General features: G+C 41.0%; 1 protein-coding gene and 2 long non-coding RNA genes across 6 annotated transcripts in view; 1 reads left to right on the top strand and 2 right to left on the bottom strand.

The window, feature by feature from the left end:
- Window positions 1–1,583, bottom strand: part of LOC141371301 (uncharacterized) — a 70,686-nt gene extending 69,103 nt beyond the window's left edge. The window contains exon 1 of the long non-coding RNA XR_012376133.1: window positions 1,371–1,583. This is a non-coding gene — a long non-coding RNA (uncharacterized lncRNA). The remainder of the gene's footprint in view (window positions 1–1,370) is intronic.
- VSIG4 (V-set and immunoglobulin domain containing 4) overlaps window positions 1–15,649 on the top strand; it is a 54,961-nt gene extending 39,312 nt beyond the window's left edge. The window contains exons 4-8 of one of the 4 annotated variants that reach the window (XM_025862598.2): window positions 7,143–7,205; window positions 7,739–7,816; window positions 12,251–12,355; window positions 14,541–14,562; window positions 14,903–15,649. In XM_025862598.2, coding sequence (XP_025718383.1) covers window positions 7,143–7,205; window positions 7,739–7,816; window positions 12,251–12,355; window positions 14,541–14,562; window positions 14,903–15,140 — 506 coding nt within the window. In that variant the 3' untranslated portion in view covers window positions 15,141–15,649. The remainder of the gene's footprint in view (window positions 1–7,142; window positions 7,206–7,738; window positions 7,817–12,250; window positions 12,356–14,540; window positions 14,563–14,902) is intronic. The other 3 variants (XM_073885872.1, XM_073885870.1, XM_073885871.1) reach the window with 3 other exon arrangements.
- Window positions 9,611–24,703, bottom strand: LOC112816242 (uncharacterized). The gene is made up of 7 exons (XR_003206156.2): window positions 24,606–24,703; window positions 23,750–23,882; window positions 21,856–22,026; window positions 21,563–21,750; window positions 20,450–20,532; window positions 15,373–18,794; window positions 9,611–12,372 (listed from the first exon to the last, which is right to left on the bottom strand). It is a non-coding gene; the product is annotated as an uncharacterized lncRNA (long non-coding RNA).
- Between the last annotated feature and the right edge of the window lie 1,385 nt (window positions 24,704–26,088).

The raw sequence follows: 26,088 nt of genomic DNA, 5'->3' as shown, positions 1-26,088 counted from the left end.
CTTTCTGGCCTGCCAGGTCTCTGTGGATGGGTCTGTTGCCAGCTTTATGCTTCTACCCTCCCTTGTAGGTTAAGGACCTCTTGTCCCAAGCTGATTTCAGAATTTTCTCTTTATCTTTGAAATTTGCAAGCTTCTCTATCTTATGTCAAGGTGTTGACCTATTTTTTTTTAATTTTGAGGGGGGTTCTCTGTGCCTCCTGGATTTGAATGCTTGTTTCCTTTCCCAAATTAGCTAAGTTCACAGCTATAATTTGTTCAAATAAGCCTTCTGCCCCTCTGTCTCTCTCTTCATCTTCTGGGACCCCTATTATCTGGATAGTAGTTTGCTTTATGGAATCACTGAGTTCTCTAGAAAGTCTCCCTTTGTGATCCAGAATTTCTCTTTCTCTCTTCTTTTCAGCTTCCTTATTCCTCATCATTTTATCTGCTATATCACTGACTCTCTCTTCTGCCTCATTTATCCTTGCTATTAAAGCCTCCATTTGTGACTGCATCTCGTTAATAATATTTTTAATTTTGGCCTGAATAGATTTCAGTTCTTTTTTATTAAAGATTTTATTTATTTATTTATTTATTTATTTATTTATTTATTTGACAGAGAGAGACACAGCGAGAGAGGGAACACAAACAGAGGGAGTGGGGGAGGGAGAAGCAGGCTTCCTGCTGAACAAGGAGCCCAATGCAGGGCTCAACCCAGGACCCTGAAATCATGACCTGAGCCGAAGACAGATGCTTAACTGACTGAGCCACCCAGGTGCCCCAAGATTTTAGTTCTTTTATTTCTACTGTAAGGGATTCTCTAGTGTCCTCTATGCTTTTCTCAAGCCCAGCTAGTATCTTTATAATCATTGTTTTAAATTCTAGTTCAGACATCTCCCTTGTATATATATTGATTAAATCCCTGGCAGTCAGTACTACCTCCTGTTCTTTCTTTTGGGGTGAATTTCTTCATCTTGTCATTTTACCTAGAAAAAAGTAGAAGAAAAAGAAAAGACAGTAATAACAAGAACAACAGAGGAAAAAAACAGAAACCAAACAACAAAAAAAGAATCAAACAAGAAACAAAACAGAATACAGAAAACTAGATCCTCAGTGTGTTTCAGTCTGCTTGTTAAAATAAACTAGATCCCAAAATAGGAAAGGAAGAAAAGAAAAACATATATATATATATACACATATATAAATTACAATGAAAGAAAATAAAAATAATATGTATATATATAAAACATTTATATAAAATAAAAATGTAAAAAAGAATTGAAATAAGAAAATAGCTGAAAATAATACTGAAGGACTAAAGAGTTTAAAGAAACCCACAAATGCCATATTCTCTTTTCCCCAGGAGCTGAAGTTTTGCAGTTCTCTATTACCTGTAAACTTTGTGCTAGTCAGTTGTTCCTGGTGGTCTTCTGCAGGAGGCGCCTGTTGAGCTGATTCTCAGGTGCCCTTGAAGTTGTGGAAATGTGCCTTCCTTGCCAGGGAGCCGGGGTCAGTGTAAGTGGCTTCAGATTCCACTATATGGCGCTGTTTTGCTCCCTGAAGGCTTTCAGGACCTATGGGAGGGATGAAAATGGCAGCACTCCACTCTCTAGCCCTGGAGCGAAGGTTCACACCTCCCACTCTTCAGTGATCCCTCACAGAGAAGCAGTCAATCACCGTTGTCTCCCTGTTTTCTGTCTGAACTCCGTGTTCACCCAGCCTGTGATTGAGTGTTTTTATCTGAAGCACGCAACTGAGTTTCAAGACTACAATTTTTAGAGACTCCTGAAGCACAGATCATGTTCTTCCTCCCAGTAGAAGGGTGGGGGGGGTATCTTGCCACACCTCTGCGTTTTGCTGGGCCCCTGACAGAAGAATGGTGGCATGACCATGCAGCGGTTTGCAGTTTATGGCAACACAGCACAGAAAGTCGGCACCTAGACTCACTCTTTTCATCTGGCTTCTTCACTTTTATGCCTGGGAACTCTGCCATACTCAGGCACCCCTGTTCTTCTTGTGACCCCAGGAATCCTGAGACCATACTGTTCCACCTGGGATTCTGCTCTGATTTGCCACTTGAGCACCTGTAAGCCAGGAATGTCCCCCACTGAAGCAGACTTCTAAAAGTTCTTATTTTGTGCTCGGCTGTTTATCATCCTTTGTGGTAACCTCCTTAAGCCGGCTCCCTCCCCTCCACCATATCCTCAGATATATCACCCTGGATTCAAGTCTCTGGACATCCTACCTTCCAAAGAGTCATCACTTTCCTATTAGTAGAATTGCAACATTTCTTATGTCGGATCTCTGATTTTTTAGGTGTTTGGAATGATGTGATAACTATTTAACTGAATTCCATGGTCCAGACAAACTTAGGGTCCCCACTCCTCCACCATCTTAACGCTTCATCCCCCACTCCCTACTTATATTTGTTTTGATTAGATCCCTGGACATGATGTCTTCCAGTTCTTTCTTTTGGAATGAATTCCTCCATCTTGGCATTTGGCCTAGACCTTTGTTTACTGTGTGTTAGGAAAAGCTGTTATGTTTCCTGCTCTTGAGAGTAATGGCTATATTAAGAAGAGGTCATATACTGTCCAGAGCATGGTGCTTTAGGAAGGTTTTTTGGTGTATGCTGTGTGCACTCCACTCTTGTGCTTTGACTGCTCTTTCCTTCTGATCAGTCCTTTGCAGAGTTTCTTCTTGCTTGCAGTGTGGAGTGTTTGGACCTGGTCCAGTGTGTGGCAACTTTTAACGAGGTGTGTTTCAGTGTGCCTGTTAGAAAAGGCTAGGTCCTATTTCCCCTAGAACTGAAGCTTTGCAGCACTCTATGATCAGTAGACTTGGCACATGCAAGGGTGTTGGGCTGGTCTTCTGGGGCAGGGGTCTGCTGCACTGGTTCTCAGGCTACTTGTCCTTGTATAGATGTACCTGCAGTGTGCAGTAGGGTGGGGCTTGGTGTAAGTTGTTCCAGCCTCCATTGGGAGTACTGTGTTGCTCACTGAAGTCTGTCCCTTCTGGTGGGCAGGGGGAAAATGGTGTCACTCCACTCTCTCAACCCCAGAAAGGGGAGTTTGCACCTGTTGCTGTTTAGGAAGCCCTCACAGAAGAGTGAACAATCTCCCCTCTTCTGTTCCCTCTCGTTGAGCCATCTGCCTACCTGGTGGCACTGTACTACTGTGTCTATCTCAGGCATGTGGCTGAGTTTCAAAGCTCCAAATTTGGGGGACCTGGCATAGACCAGACCTGCACTGATCCTCTGGGGGGGGGGGCTCACCATGCTGTGGCTACTGCTGTTTTGTCCTAGAAACACAGTCCCATGACCATGTGGGGCTAGGAGTTTACAGTAAAGAACAGCCAAAAACTGGCTTCCAGGTTAGTTGCCTTCAACAGTTGCCTCTGCTGCTCTGCTAATTAATGGGACCACCAATAGCTCCCACCTTCTCTTTTGTTCCCTGAGAGGCAGTACCACCTCTCCCAAATGTACTCCAAGAAGGGGAACTGTTTCTCCACATGCAACCCAGGGGATCCTAAGCCCACACTATCTGCTCTTGGACCTCTGCCCTCCTTCCCCACAGAAGCACTGCTAAACACACCAGGCACAACACTGTTGATGGTACGGACTTCTAAAACTTCAGACTTTGAGCTCCCCTGCTTATAAAAACTTGTGATAGTCAACCCCACTCCTTTTCCCAAACAATGGTTTGGGGAAGAGTTTTTGTTGTTTTTGTTCAGTCCCCTGCACACTGTTTTCATTCTTTCACTCTCTCTTTCTATCTCACTCCTCTCTCTGATCAGGGGTCCCTCACCTCTGCAGCACCCACAATTTTTTCCTCCTCCAAATCAAGTCTCTGCAGTACCTTCCACAGTGTAGCCATTTTTCTGGTTCTAGATGTGCAGTTTGTTCTCTCAGTCTTCAGATCAATTTCTTGGGTGTTCAGAATGATTTGAAATTTATATGGCTGTGTTTGAGGGACAAAGCAACCATAGGGTCCCCCTACTACTCAGCTATCTGGAGACTATGTAGTTGTCTTTAAATCAGATAGAAGAAAAAAGAGTTACTAACAAAAAACATTTATACCTTCTTTATATTTACTTATGTAGTTATCTTCACCGATGCTTTATTTCTTCATGTTGATTCAAGTTACTACCTAGTGTCCTTTTATTTGAGTTTGAGGAACTCTTTTTAGGATTCTTCATAGGACAATTTGGTTGGTGACAAACTCTCCCAGTTATTGTTTATCTTGGAATGCTTCAATTTCTCCTTTGTTTTTGAAGGACAGTTTTGCTAAATATAGAATTCTTGATTGATGGGATGTTTGTTTTAGAGCTTTGAATGTCATCTCAGTGTGTCAAAACTTCCATTGCTTCCAGTAAGAAATCAGCTGTAAATCTTTTTTTTTTCTTTAAAGATTTTATTTAAATTCAAGTTAGCTCACACATAGTGTAATATTAGTTTCAGGGGTAGAGTTTAGTCACTCATCAGTTGCATGTAACACCCAGTGTTCATTACATCAAGTGCCCTCCCTAATACCCAATTACCCCATCTTCCCCCACCTCCCTTCCAGCAACCCTCAGTTTGTTCCCTATAGTTAAGAGTCTCTTATGGTTTGCCTCACTCACTAGCTTTATCTTATTTTGTTTTTCCTCCCTTTCCCCCATGTTCATCTGTTTTGTTTTGTTTTGTTTTGTTTTGTTTCTTAAATTCCACATATGAGTGAAATCATATGGTATTTGTCTTTCTCTGACTGACTACTTTTGCTTAGCATAATACACTCCAGTTCCATCCACATCATCACAAATGCAAAATTTGATTCTTTTTGATGACTAATATCCCATTATATATATATATATATATAATGGAATAAAATAAAATAAAAATAAAATTACATCTTATTTATCCATTCATCAGTTGATGAACATTTGGGCTCTTTCCATGTTTTAGCTATTATAGATAGTGCTGCTATAAACATTGGGGTCCATGTGCCTCTTAAAATCACTATTTTCTTTTCCCTTAGATTACTGCCTAGTTGTGCAAATGCTGGGTCATAAGGTAGTTCTATTTTTAACTTTTTGAGGAACCTCCTTCCTGTTTTACATAGTGAGAAATCAGTCATAAATCTTATTGAGAATCTCTTATACATGATGATATGCTTCTCTCTTGCTGCTTTCAATATTGTTTCATGGCTTTGGCTTTTAATTATGTGTCTAGGTATAGATTTTTTTTAATTTTCCTACTTAGAGTTCACTGAGCTTCTCATATTTGCAGAATAATGCTTTTCATCAAATTGGGACTTTTTTTGACATTATTTAAAAATAATATTCTGTCCTTTTCTATCCTGTATTTCTAGGACTTTTATTATGTGTACATTGGTACACTTGATGGTGTCCCACAAGTCTCTGAGGTACTGCTCATTTTTCCTCATTCTTTTTCTTCTCTGTCTTTGTGGCTAATTTCAATTGTCATCTTTTCAAGTTTATGGATTCTTTCTTTTGCCATTTTAATCAACTCTAGTAAATTTTTCTCCCCCTCGTGATTTTTTTTTCTTTTTGGTGATTTTACTTTTTAACTCCAGTATTTCTAGATGGTTCTTCTCTTATAATGTATGTCTCTTTATTAATATTCTCTATATGGTTTGAATCAGTTTCATTTTTTTCAGTTCTTTAGGCATGGTTTCCTTTAGATTTTTATAACATATTTAAAATATTTTATTCAAAATCTTTGTTTAGCAAGTCTAATACCTGTGCTTCCTCAGAAACAGTTTCCATTTATTGATTTTTTTACCTGTTTATGAGCTTTCTAGTTTTTTGGAGTATCTCATATTTTTGTTGAAAACAAGTTTTTAAATAACATAATGTGACAATTATTGAAGTCTGATTTTCACTTTCTCCAGGGCTTCTTGTTGACATTGTTTGTTGTGTTATTTGCTGTTTGTTTGTTTATTGACTTTTCTGAATTAATCCAGTATAGTTTTTTGTATTCTTTGTCATAGATGGCCAGTGAAGTCTCTACTATATTAGCTTAGTGGTCAGCTAATGATTGAATAGAGATTTCCTTAAATACCTAAAACTAATAAATCTTTTTTAAAGGTCTCTGTTGCCTGTTGAAATATGTCTTGAGCACTCACCCAGGCAGCTTATAACTGTGTCATAACCTTTACTCCTTGCTTACATGGAGTCTCAAGGCTAGCCAGAGGGAAAACCTTATGATCTTCTCATGTCTTTCCTGAACATGCACACAGCACTATACTTGGCAGTGACCTTCTAGATTCTTAGGAATGTGTCAGAGATTTTCAAAGCTTTTATTTCATTCTTCAGTTTTTCTTTTTAAGTTTTTTGGTCAGTCTCTTGTTTCCCTCAACTGTTATCCATTGTCTCAGGCAGCTATGTGACACATATACCCCTCTCTCAAGGGAGAGTTGTAGCACTGGATAACTAATAAAAACAAGCCTTTTGAGTCAGGAAATCCACTGCACAGGTCAATAATGACAGTTATTTGGGAATTGATCTGTTCTGCTCAGTCAAAGCTACTATTGGCCTGGGGAGGAGTAATAGGGTTATGGAAATTCAAATGGCACCAAATTGCTGTTATTAACAACAGTGAAGTGTTTTGTTTTGTTTTGTTTTGTTTTCTAAAAAATGTTCCCTGGATTGATGATGCAAACCTTTGGCTATTTTCTTTATAATTTTGGGAAAAAAATGTTGATTTTGAAAAATTTTGTCAGTTATTGTATTGCTTCTATGAAGAAACAAATATCCAGAAGTCATAACTCTACTATTCCCATTGACATCACCCACAGCCAACTTCTTTGTATTATTTTCTAAGTCCCTCTCAAGAAAATTAGTAGCTAAATTTCAGAAGGTAGTAAAAACAAAATGTCTTTCCAATTCATGTTGAAAGACCCTTTAGACTCTAGTTACACATTCCTTGGGGGTCTATGAACCCTAGTTTAATCCTACCTTGAAATGATGTGAAGGATGAACAGGTAATACCCAACTTTCCAGCATCATGAGAAAAGTGTTGAGAGAGATTCAGGTATAGACCTGACTGGCTTTACTTACTTCCTCTTAGTTAGCTTTCTTACTCATTTACTAATTTCTCCAGGGCATTCAACTGTTCACTCAAGGGTGCCAGGGCCCTTGACTGGGCTCTCTTTTCCTTGCAGATTCCTCAAAGCCACTCAAGCCTAAGACTGAAGCACCTACAACCATGAAATCTCCCTTAGAAGGTGAGTTTCACTATGGTTCGGGTGCAATAGAGTCCTGAAATGATGCCATGGCAGCCAAAGGAGGAGACTCCATGCCATTTTATGGGTAACAAGAGGTCACTGGGTTCCTCAGAGAAAACATGACAATAACAGAATGGAAATAAAAGAAAGGTAGCAATGATTAAACAGTTGCAAAAAAGTGGAAACATAAATATGTATACTCTTCTTTGTGAAAACTTCTGAGGCAAAAGTAAGAGAGAGTTGGAATACTCATGTGAGAAAAGAGAAAGCTCTGACTTTTGTTTTGCTCCTAATTTGACTTTCTGTGGGATTTTGGATATGTTGCACCACCCCCTCCAAGGGCCTCTTCCCACCACTAACAATAAGGAATTAAGATACCTCATCTCATAGTACTAATGATCAATACATGGCCAGGAATTCTGGAAAGCTCAGCATTGATGTCCGATGAAGGTACCCAAACTTTGCAGTCATGCTCTACCTCATAGTTCTTGGCTGGAAGAGAGGCCTCTGAGCCTAGTACTTTGTTCTCATAGCAACCTCTACAGTGAACCCGATTTGGAACTGGACCACTGAAGTGGATGGCTACCTTGGGAAGACCAGTGCTGAGCCAGGTAAGGAAAAGTCAGGATTTCTATCCTTCCTTCTTGGCTCTGAACTTTGCAACTGAAACTTTCCACAATACACACTGTTCTGTGGAATTTAATTCTTCAAAACTTTGCCACACAAAGCTCAAAGGCCCTGGAGATGAGCAGGGTTGGTGGTATGGAGAGGGAGAGATACAAATTCAGTAATGAGCAAAGTCAAAATGGGGTTAAGTGGTAGATGTGTTCTTAGCTAGTTCTCTGTTGTCATAGTAATACACCTCCCAGATACTCTAAGCAAGAAGAATGGGATCATGACCTCAGCCAACTCTCCTAGGGAGATGGGCATTGGACTACATAAGGGTATTTTCAGGGCCTCATTACTTGAGCTCTTAACCAGGGCTCACCAAGCAGCTTGCAGCTGATTTCTGATTTCTCCAAAGTTTCAAGGATCCCTAAGTCATGATCTCAAAGATCCAAACCCCAAAGAGAAGCTTTTTTGTGTTTTACCTGGAGCTTATAGTCAGCTTGTATACCCTGATATGACTGCATTGATGGTTAAAATAGTGAAAAAAATGTTATAGTAGTTGATAATTAGATGCTTTCCTTAGTCACTGAACAACCTATCATCACCTGAGCTGGTCTGCCTTATCCCTTAGAGCTCTCCAGACAACACATGGTCCTGCAACAAAAGTGTCGATGCCTAGTATAGCAGGGGGCTTCTGAGACTCCAGGTTTACAGTAAGCATCTGTTTCAATTAGTTGATGCTAAATAGTGATGGCTATCATGACCGGTTTCATCCTTTAATTGTGTATCATTAATGGTGGATTTCTTAACTATTTTATTTTATTTTATTTTGGGGGAAGAGATAAGACCTTTATTTATTTGTTTGTTTTATTATGTTCAATAATTGTGGATTTCTTAATGCCCATGTACTTCTCCCCTGCTGGTTGCACAGCTTTTTGTCTATCTTTAGGTATAGTTCAAACCTGTTTTGTGGGCTACTTTTGGGTTGCCACCTTTGACTTAAAGGCTTCTATAATTCCATGCCTCTTGCAGAGCAACATCCAATGAAACAAGGGAGATTAGAAGATAATTTTTGGAGAGTTGGTTTGAGAAAATGAGAAGATAACCCAAGGGGAATGGAAATTCTCAGATATTTTGTGTGTGCCCAGCATCCTCCAACCGTTTTTGTTTTGTTTTGTTTTGTTTTGTTTTGTTTTGTTCACTACTTGGCTCCCTCTAAGGGGGATCCTTCCTTTAATCTCCATCAGTTTATAGCTTGGGTTCTCTCATTCCATCCAAAGCAGCAGAATACACATTCTTTTCCAAGTGCACATGGGTCATTCTCCAGAATAGATTACAACCTAGGTCAGAAATAAGGCCTCAGAATGTACAAAAAGATTGAGATCATACCAGGCATATTTTCTGTTTTGTTTTTTTTTAAAGATTTTATTTATTTATTTGAGAGAGAGAATGAGATAGAGAGAGAGCATGAGAGGGGAGAGGGTCAGAGGGAGAAGCAGACTCCCCGCCGAGCAGGGAGCCTGATGCGGGACCCGATCCCGGGACTCCAGGATCATGACCTGAGCCGAGGGCAGTCGCTTAACCAACTGAGCCACTCAGGCGCCCCAGGCATATTTTCTGACCACAACACTATGAAACTTGAAGTCAACCACATGAAAAAAAAATTTGGAAAAACCACAAATACATGGATGTGAAACAACATGCTACTAAACAATGAATAGGTCAATCAGGAAATCAAAGAAGAAATGTAGCTTGGGTTCTCTCAGCTCCAACCATAGTTCTGAGGATCACAAATATCAGATTTTTTTAATTTATTTTTTTAATTCAAGTATAATTAACACACAGTGCTATATTAGTTTCAGGTATATAATGTAATGATTCAACAATTCTATACATTGCTTAGCACTCATCATGATAAGTGTACTCTTAATCCCCTTCACCTATTTCACCCATCCCCCCATCCACCTCCCTGATGGCAATCACCAGTTCTCTATATTTAAGAGTCTGTTTTGTTGTTGTTGTTGTTGTTGTTGTTTTCATGTTTTCTTTGTTCATTTGCTTTGGTTCTTAAATTTCACATATGAGTAAGGTCATATGGTATTTGTCTCTCTCTGACTTCTTTCACTTAGCATGATACCTTCTAGATTCATCCATGTTTTTGCAAATGACAAAAATCGCATTATTTTGTATGACTGAGTAATATTCCAGATTTCTAAGACAAAGTATTTTAGGGTATGGTAAAAATAAAGCCAGTTGCAGCAACAAATCCTAAGGGCAGTGGGATTCCTACCCCTCTCTATCCCCTGATCTCACCCCCTAGATTCAGAATACTGTAGCTACAAGTGCATTAGACATTATACAATCTTTTCATTGAACTTATGGGAAAACTAAATCCTACTCAATAATTTGAGTAGTCACTATTTATTTTTCTCTGAGGGCTATAAAAATTAGTGCCTTAAACTTAGTGCCTTAAAATAACACAAATGTATTATCATACATTCCTAGAGATCAGACATCTGACACTTTGAGCTAAGATCAAGGTATTAGCAGGGCTGTTTTTTCTGGAGGCTCTGAGGAAGAATCAGGTTCTTTGTTTTTTTCCAGCTTCTAGAAGCTACTCACGTTCCTTGGTTCTTGGCCCCCTTCCACCATTTTCAAAACTAGCAATGTAGCATCCTCAAGTCTCTCTCTAACTCTGATCTCCTTTGTTTCCCTCTTCCACTTTTAAATCACTCTTTTGATTACATTGAGCCTGCCCAGGTAATCAAGATAATCTCCCCATCTCATGGTCAGTTAATTAGCAAACTTAAATATATCTGCAACCTTAATTCCTCCTTATAATTTAAACTAAAATACTCACAGATCCCGGGGATTTGGATGTGAACATCTTTGGATAACCATTATTCTGTCTGCCACAGTCATACAAGTAAATAACAGATCCAGGACTAGAAGCCCAGTCCAGTGGTTTCCTTGAGTTTGTAGGCACAATTGGGATAGCTAACTCAGGAGACTCAGTGGACACATTTTTGAAGAAAAAGAAACCTGAGCACTTGCTCAGAGAGTGTGAATAAAGAATTACTTTCTTAATTTTTTAAAAATTTAATTTCAATTTAGTTAACATATAGTGTATTATTAGTTTCAGGGGTAGGATTTAGTGATTTATCAGTTGCATATAATGCTCAGTGCTCATTACAGAATGTGTCCTCCTTAATGCCCGTCACCCAATTATGTCATCCCTCCACCCATATCCCCTCCAGCAACCCTCAGTTTGTTTCCTAAGTTAAGAGTCTCTTATGGTTTGCTTCCCTCTCTGTTTTTATCTTATTTTATTTTTCTTTATCTTCCCCTATGCTCATCTTTTTTAAAAAGATTTTATTAGTTATTTGTCAGAGAGAGAGAGAGCACAAACAGGGGGAGTGGCAGGCAGAGCAGGCAGAACAAGCAGAGGGAGAAGTGGGCTCTCCGCTGAGCATGGAGCCTGATGTGGGACTCAATCCCGGGATCCTGGGATCATGACCTGTGCCAAAGGCAGACGCTTAATCAACTGAGTCACCCAGGTGTCCTTATGCTCATCTTTTTTGTTTCTTAAATTACACATATGAATGAAATCATATGGTATTTGTTTTTCTCTGAGTGACTTATTTCACTTGGCATAATACCTGCTAGTTCCACCCACATCATTGCAGATGGCAAGATTTCATTCTTTTTGATGGCTGGGTAATATTCCATTGTATATATACATATACTACATCTTCTTTTTCCATTCATCTGTCAATGGACATCTGAGCTCTTTCCACATTTTGGCTATTGTGGACATTGCTGCTATAAACATTAGGGTGCATGTGCCCCTTCGAATCACTATGTTTGTAACCTTTGGATAAATACCTAGAAGTGCAGTTGCTGGGTTGTAGGGTAGTTCTATCTTTAACTTTTTGAGGAACCTCCATGATATTTTCCAGAGTGGTTGCACCAGTTTGCATTCCCACAGTGTAAGATGGTTTCCCAAGGGAAAGAAAAAAAAAGTTTTGGCTAGAAGTAATTGACCAGAATATCAATAAGGCAGCATTTTTGTGAAGTGGGAAGTCAAGGTACTATTTTCTCTTAAGAGTAGGTGAAAAAAAAAAAAAAAAGGAGTAGGTGAAAATCTCTAGTCTTGGCCCCATGGAAAACGTGGAGTACTAATTCAAATACCCAGGCCAATCAGCCATCAATTAGTGGGTTTGGAAGAATGTGTTTATACATGGAGTCTCTAGCCTCTTTCCAGTCTTTTTCATAGGTCTGGGGTCTTGTTTGTCTCTCTGATTAGCTAATAAAACTAGGAGAAAATTAAAAATGGAAAAAAAAAGAGTTATGGGCTAGTCTGGGCTGATCCTTGGAATCTCTGTTTCTGAACTCATTTTCAACCATATATCTCTTTGTCTTGTTTTGCCTCCTAGGAAAGGGCCTGCCTGTCTTTTCCATTGTTCTCATAATTTCCCTGTGCTGTATGGTGGTCTTCATCATGGCTTATATTATGCTCTGCCGGAAGACATCCCAGCAAGGTGAGTGATGAGTATGACTGAGTGACTTTGCTCATTAATTCATTCTGAGAGTATAGTTAAGCATAAATTCTGTGTCAGCCACTGTGCTGGGCACTTCAAAGTGCTCTTAGCACAGTTTGGGATTGAGGGTAGGGGTGCATGGAGGCAGACATGCAAGCCAACAATGGCAATATGATTTATTGAAGTTAATTCACAAATCCTTAGTACCAAGCCTAGTACAAGCCATCTCTGTAATGGATTGTCTAACGAGGATGTAAGAGAAAGAGAAGTCACAATCTTTGGCTGCTTAGAATTTATTTAGAAGATTCAAAGTAGAAACATGGAATTTATCAATATCCATACATAGCAATATAGGCTATAGACTCAAAACCTGGAGAAAACAATCAATGCTAAAGGTTTTCAGAGAAGAGAGTCAGGGCTGAAGTGATTAACAAGGGCTTGGAGGATGAAAACAAATTAGAAGTGATTAACCAGGCCTTGGAGGATGAAAACAAATTAGAAGGCAGCATTCCAGAAAGGAGGAACTATAAGAGTAAAGGTGCAAATGTTTAAAAGATGACTGTGAGTGGGGTCATCAATGTAGAAAATACATGGGTAAATGCAGGGGAAAAGAAAAGTTTACTCCTGATTATGGAGTGTCTTACATAAGAGCCTAAGGAACTTGGAAATTTTTCTCTAGGCCTTGCAAAGGAACTCAAAGTCAACAATGTTTTTTTTTAAGCAAAGGAGTGACATTATGAAGGTGCAGTTGTCAGGACCATTTAACAACTGTGAGCCAACAGAAGAGGAAAAAGAGAGTTTGGATGTTGATTTCTAAGTAAAACCTAGCTACACCTCAATACATGCTGCATTGGCCATTTTGCCTAACATTAGTGTCTTTTTCTCTGTAGTAGCTCCTATTCCCAAGTAGCCTGGTCTCCACCATGATTTTCTCCAGCCAAAGGGGAGAAAGGAGCCTTGAGTATTTCCTTCTCCTGGGTCTTAAGTATAAACTCTGGTCTTGGCCAGTTAGCATAGCTATGACTCATGAGGCTGAACTTGAAAGTAGAGATATCTCAAGTAGCCACAAATCCCAGGAATACTAAAGGAAAAATAGTCATCATGGTCTCAATGAGACTAGGTATAAACTGTAACCATATTTGATTGTTTCCCTCTCAAAAACCTTCCAGGGCTTCTCAGGGCCCAGGGGATAGAAGTCAAAATGTTGTATTCCATTTAAGGTCCTCTCTGATGTAGCCTATCCTCTTGACCCCCACCACTCCTTATTTTCATTTCCAATCACTGGAGTCAAAGGAGGATAGGCCATACACCTCATGGTCTTATGTTTTTTTCCCATCTAGATTGCCTTCCCAAAATTTCTATTATTTACCTCTCTATAAGAGAGAGATAGCCTTGGGCCATCAGTTCAATGTAATATGTAGTTACTGATTGCCTACTATGTGCCAGGCAGTGGGTATATAATAATGAAAAAGACAATCCCTCTGTTATGGGAACTACCAGGCCAATGGGGGAGGTAAGACATGGAAACACATGGCTGTATCACAAAGTAGAGGGTGTATGACATGCTCTGTTTGCTTTGTTGTGGTTTAATGCATGCATTCCCAGTTGTATTCCTGTAAGATTATAAACTCCTAGAGGGCAGTACCAAGAGACATCTATCTTTGTACCAGGTTATTAGAGCCTTTAAGCCTTCACGGAATGTAGATAGTTCTCCTCCACAGACACTAGGGAGCAGTGGTGTTCTATTTAAAGACCTATCCTGGGTGCACCGTGGAGGTGAATGCATTTTGGCTTTGGTCATGGTCCCTGACAGATTAATTCAGACCCTTCTGCCTGGGCTCTGGCCTGGCCACCAAGTTGCCACAAAAACTCCCTGGAATCTTTGGCAAGATTCCTGGGTGGGGAGTGGGTCCAGTTCCAATGTCCCTCCCCCACCACACCAAACAACTGTTCCAGCCCAATGTCCTGAGTCAAGAGTATGCCAAAGAGGATAGTAACCAAGTGTGCTTCCTCTTCCTTTCTCTGAGAAATCTGTATCCTTGTGCTTCAGTTTACCTTCCCAATACCTCCCAATCCCCCCTTCTCTCTCCGCTTCCCTTACCCTTTGACTGGTAACCAGTGTCCACTTTTAACCCTTGTCCCCTCCCTATGGAGACTTCTGATTTGATTCTTCCTTCTTTTCTAGAGCATGCCTACGAAGTGGCCAGGTAAGACTGCCTCTTCTCTTCCATCTTCTGAACCCTTCCCTGCCCTCATTCTGTTAGTCACTGGCATGGAGGAAAAAGAGGTTGGCACAAACCCAGTTCTAAGCTCAGAGACCTTCAGGGTCAGGACACTGCTTTCTTCCCTCTCTGAAGCACCTCCTGAGGTTTTTTCTTGGCTCACTGATCACACAGGATAATCCAGGTCCATCAACCTACTATTCCGAGAATCCCTTGATAAAGCAAGAACCTAAGGGTCAGTTGGCAAGAATTGGGACAGAAGTGTGGGAAACTAGAATCCCAGCCTCAATTCCTTCTTTACGGATGGTGGGATCTTGGGCCACAGGGCACATGCCAGGGAGGCCAGCAATTCTGGTGAAACCTGGAGAGTGGCCATTTTCACAAGTGGCTGCTCCAGCGAAGAGCCATCTTCCCAGACCCCAGGCAATGACTACTCCGAGGATCCCTGCCTGGGCCAGGAGTACCAGATCATCGCCCAGATTAACAATGACTATGCTCACCTGCTGCATACAGTTCCTCCAGACTATGAGCTTTTGGACACCAAGGACAAGGACGTCTGCTAAAAATGCCCTGCTAAGCCAGGGCCTGCTGATATAATTGCCTATTAAGCCCCTGTTTTCTGCATAGCCACCTTCCCTGCTACCTCTCTTCCTGGATGACCCAACATGTCTTCCCTGTCCAACACTGAGGTTCCTAAGAGTGATTGGTTTTACCTAAGAAGTTACCATATGCACTGCTACTGGGTAAGGTCTTAGACCCTTCTGTTTTCCTTTCTTCTACTGCTTCTCTTCGAACACCAGAGGGAAGTTCCCATAGCATTAAGACTTGGTCATCATGCCTCCAGATACCACGCAACTTTGGCCTCTTGCCACCAGAAGACCGGAGGGAAACTCAGCTTTGCCAGCTCAGGGGACCAGTTGTTTCCAGGATCACTTCCCTTTTCTTTAAGGGCCAGATAGCTTTTAAATAAGATTTGTAACTAACAGGTTAGGATTCAGTTTTGCTCCTGAACTGTGAGTCTAGTGCTCTGGTATTCTTTTGATGCTCAATAAATATCTAATCATGATAGCAACCTTGGTTGTATTGGTCTTCTCTCAAGTACCTACCAAGTGATTAAAGTGAGACTAGTTGAGGTGTTTGGGGACTTGGAATTAAAAATAGCACCTTTTCTTTTTTGGTCTTTCTCTTTCCCACCCATGCCATCTTTACCTTACTTCAGAGGTGGACCCATCTGGGATACAATGAATGTTTGGCAAGTTAGTACCCAACTGTCTTCCATCCCTTTCTCTGTAACCCTGCCAACTCCACCTGGATGACTCTCTTAAGTCAGTTGGAAACCTGAAAATGAAGGATCCCTTCTTCTGTTTCAGGGGACTGTGGATGCAGAGATAAAGGGCTCCTTTCTTTCCAAAGTATGGATATACCACCCTCAAAGATTTCTACCTCCTAGAATCCTAAAATCTTTGCAGTAGTTGTATTCATCATAAGTTATCTCTATCCCCTGGCATCTTCTTACAATGTAGAGTGAGGGTCAAAGCAAGGAAGTCTTTTTCATCAAGCATAAATGGGAAATAAGAGTGTAGGTGTGTGTGTGTGTGTGTGTGTGTGTGTGTGTGTGTGTGTGTGTGTTTGTCCATTTGTGTGTATGCACACATGCATACAGCTTTATTTCAGTCTCCTCTGTGAGGACCTGTTCTAGGCTGGCTCAACACTACTTCCTTTCCCGCATATAATTCATGTCAAATCAACCTCTTGCTCTTCATGGAACCTGTTTTTGCTGCTTTTGATTCCAGTGCAGTCCTAAGGTCAGCTCAGGTTTCACCAAGAGCTTCTCTTTGGATGATTACAGAAGTCAAAATACTACAAAGAAATGAACAAGAAAGAATCCTCTGCTTCACCACCATCTACCCACCAAGTCCATGATCAAAACCTCAGTGTTTTCCCCAATATGCTAGATTCACGTAGCTGGTGAAAGGAGCAACTTATTCTTCCCCATCATGCTTACAAGCCTCTGAAACAAGGACCCACCCAGGGGAAACCTCAGCTGCCTTCACAAAACAGCTGTGTCCAGACGCCACAGCCTCAGGAAAAACAATTATCTCTTCCTACTACCCTTGGAGAAAGGAATGACTGGGGTTAAGAAGAGAATCCAAGGGCGCCTGGGTGGCTCAGTTGGTTAAGCAACTGCCTTCGGCTCAGGTCATGATCCTGGAGTCCCGGGATCGAGTCCCACATCGGGCTCCCTGCTCAGCAGGGAGTCTGCTTCTCCCTCTGACCCTCTTCCCTCTCGTGCTCTCTGGCTCTCATTCTCTCTCTCTCAAATAAATTAATAAAATCTTTAAAAAAAAAACATAGAAGCTATTTGCAATCCTAGTAAAAAGACAACCTAATTTAAAAAAAAAAAAAGAAGAGACTCCTAACCATATGTCCATTAATAAAAGGAGCCCCAAACCCAGGGACACTCCCCTGTTACCCCCATAGAAGCTATGGACTCCCAGGGATATTTCAGAGTCTCTTGCCTTAAAAAGCTTAGAGATCATTGATTTTAATTCTCCCTTATTACAGGTGAGGAAATAAAGCCTAGAGAGGAACAGTAACAGTCTAAAGTCACACACATCAAGTCAATGACACAACAGAGATCAGAAAACAGGTCTGTGAACTCCTAGGAGCATATTCATTGCAGTAGAAAGCTTCTGGATATCACCTTTGCCCAAAAACTAATACTTTTTTTTTCCATACAAGACAAGCCAGTAAGAGAGTCCTGGGTATAGGGCTAGCCCAAACCTGCAAGGTAAGCTAAATAAACATGGGATGATAATATATAATTGTTTTAAGCAGATGGCTAGTCAGGGAAAGCTGGAAGACTGAAAAAGATTCCCAAAAGAGAGAGAAGATACGAAGTCCCTCTAGGACAGTTTTCCAAGTTTTGTCCAAGAGATGGCCTACAGAAAAAAAATTCCATGATTAGATAGGCATGAGAAATGTTTCATTCTATAGCTCCCTATTGGAGATTTCCAATGCAACATTAGAATATTAAAGACTCTGAAAGTTCTGAAATAAAGCACCTATACAACTTTGAGTTACCAAATAATTCCAAAACATATTTGTCCTCTGAGTCTACTTTTTTTGCCTTCCTCCTCCAGCCCTGACTCTATTTCTCAGGAGGAAAACCCCTCACATATCCTATAGCATTATGATGACCACAGTTTAATTTTTTTCACAAAATTCCTGGATGGCATTTTGATCCAAAACCAAGGATAATGGTCTAGTACAAAGTCAATCAATCAGTAAACATTTATTATTTTCTGTAACTAGAGTACTGATCTGCCTGCTTGGGTAGGGATGGAAAGGAGAGACAGCAATCAAGGAAACATAGTGTTGTCCTCACAATTTAGTGGGGAATTCAAAAATATCCCCTAGAAAAGTTTACTAACAGTTCAAGAGGTGCTATTAGGCGATAGGAGAAGAAAGGGGTACATATAAGGACCAAGGCAAGGAGTGTTCAAATGAAGAAGAAAAAAAGTGTAAGTTAACTTTCACAAGTCTTTGGAGACACTAGATTTTGGCTGGACCAGAAGTATGAGAAATAATTGAATAGGCAGGAAAAAAAATGGAGAAAGTATAACCAGAGGAAAAAAGACATGAAGAAGAAAAAATATAGATAAGGTCAAAATGCATTTCGATGTCAAGGCTGAGTATCAGGAAAGTGGGTTTCTAAGCCCTGTCATGAAGCTTGTGTGAAAATTCTGGTGTCCTTACTGGTAGACTCTGTAGCGGAATGTGAAGAAAGGAAATATGAATCAAAGAGCACTTCCATCCCTGGGCCCTATATACTTTTCAGGGTAGACCATTTGCCCCCCTCAGGCTCTGCCAATATAGAAACAATACAGGGCTATAGCTTCAGGAGTTGCCTCACTTTTCCCCTGGCAACTTCAGATACAATGCTTCAGCTCCCTCAGAGTCACTGAAAATAACTTGTGACAGATTAGTTCATGTTTGGCAAGTGATTGTGTATCCAGCTGGCAGTTTATTTGTTGTATCCCAACTGCCCTGGCCTGGAGCTGTTAGGCATGTGCCGCACTTGGGGTATTTGACAAACTGACACTCTACCACATGGAGTGTCCAACTCAGCTTGTCAAATACACGGAGCGTGGCACTGCAGGAGGCCAGGCCAGGGGCTTCAGTGGGGAGGCAAGATCTTCCTGGGAGATGTGGCCCTGGAGGGAAAGAAAGAAAAATGAGTCACACCCTGAACCCCAGAGAAACTGCTGAGGACAAGGACTAGCTGAAACACCAGAATAGGGAAGTGAACAAAATAAGGATAAGGCTCCCAACCAGAAGATGGATCCTAAGGGAAGGCCCAGTTGAGATCACAGATGAGGTCCCAGTGTTCAAGTTGGGGTCCTCAGGCCTGAGTACTATAGCTCTGGCATTTCTTAGGGTTCCAAGCTTCAGTGGACTCCTATATGCAGTAGGGAAAGAATTTGGTTATTGTCCTACCTCTCTGACCTCAGGAAAGGACTAGGTCCCAGAGTCAGTGTCCATGCCCGCCCTTCCTTACCCTCCCACAGTCTTGTGGTTATGAACATAGACTTTGAGGTTAAACATAGGCTTGAATTTTGGCTCTGTCACTAAGTAGCTAAGAAACCTCAGATAAATTATTCATCTCTCTGAGCTTGTTTTCCACATCCACAAAATGGGTATGAGTACCTACCTAATCAGTTATTCTGAAAATGGCATGAGGTAATGTATATAAAGCTTTTAGTTCAGTATTTGATACATAAAAAAATGTTCAAAAAATGGTGTTTGTGCTACCAGAAGGAAAGCAAGAGCCATTGACAATTGATTTAACAGGGTCAGGACAGATGAAACAGGAATGCTTTATGGCCTCAGCCTTTCCTAACATGGTCTCCCTTGTCCCATCAGGACTCAAGAATGGCAGCTATAAAATGATCAGCATCTAGTCTTACCCACTCATATTATAAATGAGGAAACAAAGGTTCATACTGAGGAAGAGAGTTGCTAAAATTTATACAAGCAGTACAGTTTGGGCTGTGCTCTATCACCCCATTGTGCCTTTCAGGTTTCCTCATTGGTTCTTTTACCACCTTGTTATGAATATCTCTCTGAGAAAAGGGAGACACATCCACAAGGATGGCAAAAGACAAGCAGTAGGCTTGGCAGTTAGGCACTGGGATCTTTCCACCCACAGCCATTAGGGAAATGAGGAAGCGGCCAGCAGCATGGTCAGGTCTGGAACTTCTAGGGAAATTCCCTTGGTAACACCCAGATTCTGTTGATAAAAATTCCAGGTTGTCTGTGTCAAATGTCTCACCCTCCCTACTGTGGCAATTGATCTGTGAGAAAGTAGCTGGCCTATATTAAATACTGGCCACTTTTCGTAAAGTGGCAAACATTGCAAGATTTTCAGGAATAGAAAACTGCCCCATGAGGTCAGAATGCCCTGTCCCAGCTAAGACAAGGCAGAGGGACTTGTCTTTCAGGAACAACAACAACAAAAAGTAGTTTTTAAAAACAAAACAAAACCTCAATTCTTTTAGTTTAACGTATGTTAGTGAGAGGGTGACATGCTTCTCCAGTTTGAGATCTAGGAGTGACTTCAAATATAAGTCTATAAAGAGTTTTTCCCATCCCCTCACTTCCCTTATCTATTCAATCCACCTCAAGACACCCAGAATTGTGGTTCTTTCAGCCAAAGCAACAATCTTGGTCACCATATATGGTATAGTGCAAAGAATCATACAAACTTGGATTCTAACACTGCCTTAGGTACCAACTAACCAATCATGGCATTGGGCAAGTCTTTCTTTGAGCTTTAGTTGTCTTCTCTGGAAATGGGGACAAGACTTACCTGGCAGAATTGTTAGGAAAGTGGTGAGTTTTCCAGAGTTTCCCATATAGGTGGTCACAGGCACCTTGGCTCAGTCCCTGGAGCTGTGGGTGGAGGCCAGCCAAGAAAGCTGATTAATAGAGTTTGAGTTCAGGATGGCAAGACAGAGAGAACTGGACTGATGCCTTTTTCTATCATTACCCTTATTGGCTACCAGCTCCAGTGAGGACCTGGATAAACTGAAGATGTCTGCAGCCTCCTGAAAGCCCTTGCTAACTTCATAAAAAAAGAGATAGAAATATAAAATGGCTAAAGATTTCTTCTTAATACACTCAAAGTTGAAGAGCCTTAGAGACCATGTCACCCCAGTATTAATGGAAAGAGTCAGTGGCTAAGCTGAGACCAAATAGGTTTTATTTCCACTCTTGATGTTCTAGTCCATGCCTCTCCAAAAAAGTATATATAAGAAAAGTAAGTTCAGTTGAGAAAGGCTGGTCAGACCCATAGGAAGAAGATGTGAATAGCTACATAGAGATATTAAGGAACTCTGAAAGCTCTTCTCTTGGTTCTGTCATACTAGACAAAACAACATCATTTGTCTCCTGACCTACCCTTGCAGGGTTAACACAACAAAAAGCAGGAGTTGCCCTGCACCTGATCCAGTTGGGCCTCCTCATACATACTGGAGGCAGTATGGAAATTTTTTAGGCATGGTTCATCCCCCCATTCAGCCCCACCCAGAGATATTTACTCAGCATCACTCTTATGTCCTTTCTCAACTGAGAGTTGACAACCATCAAAATAAGGGATATAAAAACAAAAAGAGTCTTTAGGTAAATGGCAAAATCAGGGCTGCTACTCAAATTTCCTGACCCCTGAGTCCAGAGAACATTCCACTTCCATGTGGCTATCTCTTAAAAAGCCTGTTTGAAGAAGAAATGTCATCCTCCTTTCTCACTATTAGAAGTTTCAGGATAGAAGACCACTGGGAACATTCTTCTCACCCACCCTTGACCCAGGATCCCTGAGGAGAGTATAAGGAGAATGGGAAAGGCAGGTCCAAGCCATGTTTGGTAGCCATGGACACTGCCCCAGCTTGGGAATCCAAGCAGAGAGGACAAATAGATATTATACCTGTTACTGGAGTGGTCTCTTGGTCTCAAAGGAGGCAAAAGTTTCCTGGTGATGAGCCAAACTGCAGGGGCCAGAGGTAACTGGGCTTTTTGCCTGGAGCAGGAAGGTCGTGTGTTTTGAAGGGCCTTTGGTGTCTTCAAGAGGAAACAGAAATGAGGAAGATAAGGCTGAGGTTAGCCAACGGAAATCTGGGTGCAAAATGACAAAACAGTGCTGTTGTGAAAGGGTTCGCTACTGCAGCAACAGTTCCCACTGCCATGCACCACCCCACCCCCTGCCCACTCATAGCTGACCTCCAACAGATACTGGTTCTCCAGGCTGCAATGAGGGAGCTCCATGCTGCATTAACACTTTTCCCAATGTTAATGAGGGAATCCTGGGATGTCACAGCTGAGACATTATCAATTGAAAATCCACATTGTCAAAATTGAGAAACAGACCTTCTGAGAGACGAAAGAAAATTCCTGATATCAAAAAACAAATTAGTGGCATAGCTGGAATATAAATCCACTTCTATCAACTCCAAAGCATGGGTTCTTTCATTGTCAGAATGCCTCCTGGTCCTGAAATACCCTTTTTACTTCCCTTTGACATGGCTTCTCATCTGGCACAGCTGCATAATTTGCAGGACCTAGTGCAAAACGTAAATGAGGGGCCTCTTATTAAAAAAAAATAAGAATTTCAAGATGGTGACAGCAGAACATTAACCCATATTGTGTGAGGTCTTCCTAAGCATGGAGACTTGGGAAACTTTACAGGTCACATGCCTATGAAGCGGGCCCTTGCTGGCACAGCTCTGGCCACAGATCACATTTTGGCATCCAGCCACTTACAGAAAGAAGGAAAGAAGGAAATTCACATCAATAATAAGATTATGTGCTTTACATGTATTATCTCATTTAATCATCAACTCTGTTATGGTATTACCATCCCTATGAGAGGATGAAGAAACTGAGGCACATAGAAGTAAAATGACTTGCCTATAAACACAAAACTAAGAATAAATGGAGAAGACAGAATTTGCATTCAGGTCTTTTTGACTCCAAATGTTAAGTGTTTTCTACTCTCCCACAATGGCTACAAGGAGAGAAGAAATAGTTGACCTTGAGAAGGAAAATATGGTGCCAGACCATTTTAAGTTCAACTGTGAGATTCAGCCTTCATGAAAAGTGTGAGAAGAAAGAGAGTGACTTCCTAGTGCCACATGTTTGCAATCCTTGGGCAGTCCCCATTCACAGTCTGGAAGACATTGGATTCCCATTAGGCAGTGCTCTACATCATGAATCCTGATAACATGGCAGAAGGGAGAGGCAATTTTTCAATGATTTTAGGGTATACTTGTGATTGCTTTCAATGATTGCAGTGCTCAAGTCCCAGTCCTTAATCTACATAACAGAAGTAGGACCCTATGCAGTGCTCAAACCCTGGTGAATAATCAATCTATCCAAGCTACATACAGTCTTATAAATTAAGGTTCAAGAGAAAAGACTATATGCTGGGAGCCAGGAGTCTGGTGCCCCAGTCCTAGACCTGTTAGGTCTGTTTCCTCCCTTAGCTTTGGTTTTCCATTTAATCAACAGAAGCTCAACTAGATGATCTTAGTGGCCTCTCCAACTCAAATATTCCTTGGTTTCTTTATAAATTGCTCTATCCCTGCCCCTCCCGCACTGTGGGCTTCCTTGTGGTTGCAGGGTCTAGAGACTAGGGACAGCTTGGGATAGAGATTCACTTGCAGTTACACTACTCTGCAGAAACTTCCTTCTACCAGAATATAATTTATTGGCTTTGTCCTTGAGACCAGTTTCCCCAGATATGGCTTCTAGAAAGATTCAGTTCCTTTTTATTTTTCGTTTCTGACTAAAAGCTTGGGGTGGAGTCAGGATTGTCCTGTGGGCACTTTCTTAGGGAGGGACTCCCTCCTTTCTACTTACTTCACAGAGATTGAGTAATTTCAGCTGCCCACTCCTTTTTTTTTTTCACCTATCAGTTAATCTACTAGCTTTTTAACAGGGGCCTTTCAGAGACAATGTTTTTACCTAAAATAGTAATTAATAGTGATCACCTTGAACCACACAGTATGTCCATGAAAGAGAGCCTTGGGAGCCAGAAGGACCTGAAAATCATGCCATCTATGCAGAAGACCTGAATTAGAACAAAGATATTGGGATCCTTGAAGTTCCTCTTTACCTCATAAGCACAAAGCATGTTGAGAAGGGCCAACTTTGCAGCAATAGCACAAAGGGAACTTTCCTCTAGGTCTGTTGTCCAACCAAAAGACTCACAGTTCTCTCATTTTGGATGCTTTTTGACTTGGTTAAACCTATTAAGGGGGATGAGGGAGAAGAGAGTTGGATGGACAGAGCTGTTAGGCAGTGCTGGAGTCCCACACTGTAGACACATTCATTTATTCACTCAGTGCTGGAATGGAAAGAACAACTGAATTTTGAGTCAGAGTCATTGTGTCTTACATTGTAGGATTTAGCCCCTGAGTTATAGACCCACCTCTGTAACTCATTAACTATATGCCCTTGAAAAATCATGTACAGCCTATTTGAGCCTCAGCCACCACATCATATTGAAGGATTCTTGGGAAGGCATGCACCCAAGGAACTATGTCTTTCTTCAGTATAAGATAATTTGACAAAAAATACAAAGTGCTGTCAGAAGAGTGTGACTGTTCTAGGGCAGGGGACAAGGAGGTGGTTCTTGGGAAGGTAGGATTTTAGCTATATCTTAAAAGATGGAGAGACAAAATAATGATGTTCATGGTCTCTGAAAAGCTTTCTCTGATCACCCTCCTCCCACTGAAAATAATTGCTCCCTGCTGTGCTTGTCTCTAGTGTCCAAAACCTGTTCATACTACACTTATGTGCTTGTCTCTCCCAAGAGCTACCCAAAGTCAGACTCATGTCTGATCCCTTCTTTTCTTCACAGGGCCATACATGAAATAGTTACCCCAGAACTGCAAGTTGAATAAACTAATGTATCAGTGCACTAGCAAAAGAAGGAATCCTCATAGGAATCCCCACATTCCTTGGCTTACCTCATCTCCATGAAATCTTTCTTTTAATGTCAAGTTTATTTCCCTGCTCATTTAATCCCATCTTCTATTGGAAACCTGTCAAGAAAAGGCTCCAAGAACAATCGCAAAGCTGAGGCCACTTCCTGTGTAAGAGGCCAGTGTCTACACACTCCACCTTAACCCCAGTGATTGCTGTGCATATGATTGCACTGGGGCTTCCTCTGTAAAGAAACCAAAGGCTGATGCAATTTATAGGGCACCTCCAGGCCAGGATGGAAAAACTTCATGTATACCTGGGCCTGGGCATAGAAGATTTACTGTGATGTTCCCCACAAGCCCAGTGACATTGACAAGAGAGGTGGCAGCAATTAACCTACCAACTACAGCTCAACTTTATTCAACAGGCTGTGTTGAGCCTTACTGGCTGCAAAGCTCTATGTTTGGTACAAAGAGGGAAAACTATACAAAAGACCAGTAATATATATCCAATAGAATATAATGTGAGCTCTAAATTTTCTAATAGCTACATTAAATTTTGAAAAATAAGTAGGTGCAAGTAATTTTCATAATATATTTTATTTAACCCAACGCATCCAAAATGTTATCTTAACCTATAAACAATGTAAAAATTTATTAATGAGATATTCTACATTTTTTGAAATGTAGTGTGCATTTTACACTTATAGTACATTGCAATTTGGACTAGCCATGTTTCCAGTTCAATTGCCACATGTAGCTAGCAGCTAATTAGATAGCACATGTTTAAGATGTGGTCCCTTCCCTCAACGAATTCACATAAGTATGTACAAGTAACAAGTACTGTAGTGGAGGTGCATGTATAGAAAAGAGAATTTCACCAGAAGTTAGAAATCCTGGGATACAGTCTTTTCTCTGCCACTGGTTCTCTGTGTGACCTTGAGTAAATCCCTCTCCCTCTATGGGCCTCCATATTTTCATCTTTACAATGAGGCTGGACTAGATTTTTTCATTCAACAAACATATGTTGAATGTTTTGTAAGTATCAGGCATGGTGCAAGGCACTCAGGATACAGAGATGAACAAGACACATAACAATGCTTGCCTTCTTGAAACTTGCAGTGTGGTGGAAAGTAGTTATTAAACAAACAGTTGTGGGTAAATATGACAAAAAAGGTGGAAGCAAAGAAGGCTGGGAGAACACATAAGAAGAGAAATATAATCCACCAGGCTTGGATAGGTCAAGGAAGCCTCTCAAAAGAAGTAACTTTTGAAGACTATCTGCAGAATGAGAAGATGTGAACCAAATGAATAACTGGTGAAAGGCCATTCCAAGCGGAAGAAACAGCATGTTTAAAAGGCTCCATGATGGCAAAGAATGTGTTATATTCCAGGAACATAAGGAGATTCATGTGGCCTAGAACTGAGTGAGCAAAGGAAAGAATAACTAAAAAAATGGTAGTAGGATAGGTAAGAGGGGACCAAAGTGGGAAAGGTCTTATATACTATGTTGAGGGTTTGAAATTTA

Source organism: Callorhinus ursinus, unplaced genomic scaffold (assembly GCF_003265705.2).
Source record: "Callorhinus ursinus isolate GAN/ISIS: 27379988/994484 unplaced genomic scaffold, GSC_fseal_2.0 scaffold66, whole genome shotgun sequence".
Classification (NCBI taxonomy): domain Eukaryota; kingdom Metazoa; phylum Chordata; class Mammalia; order Carnivora; family Otariidae; genus Callorhinus; species Callorhinus ursinus.
This window is presented reverse-complemented; position numbering and strand designations above follow the sequence as displayed.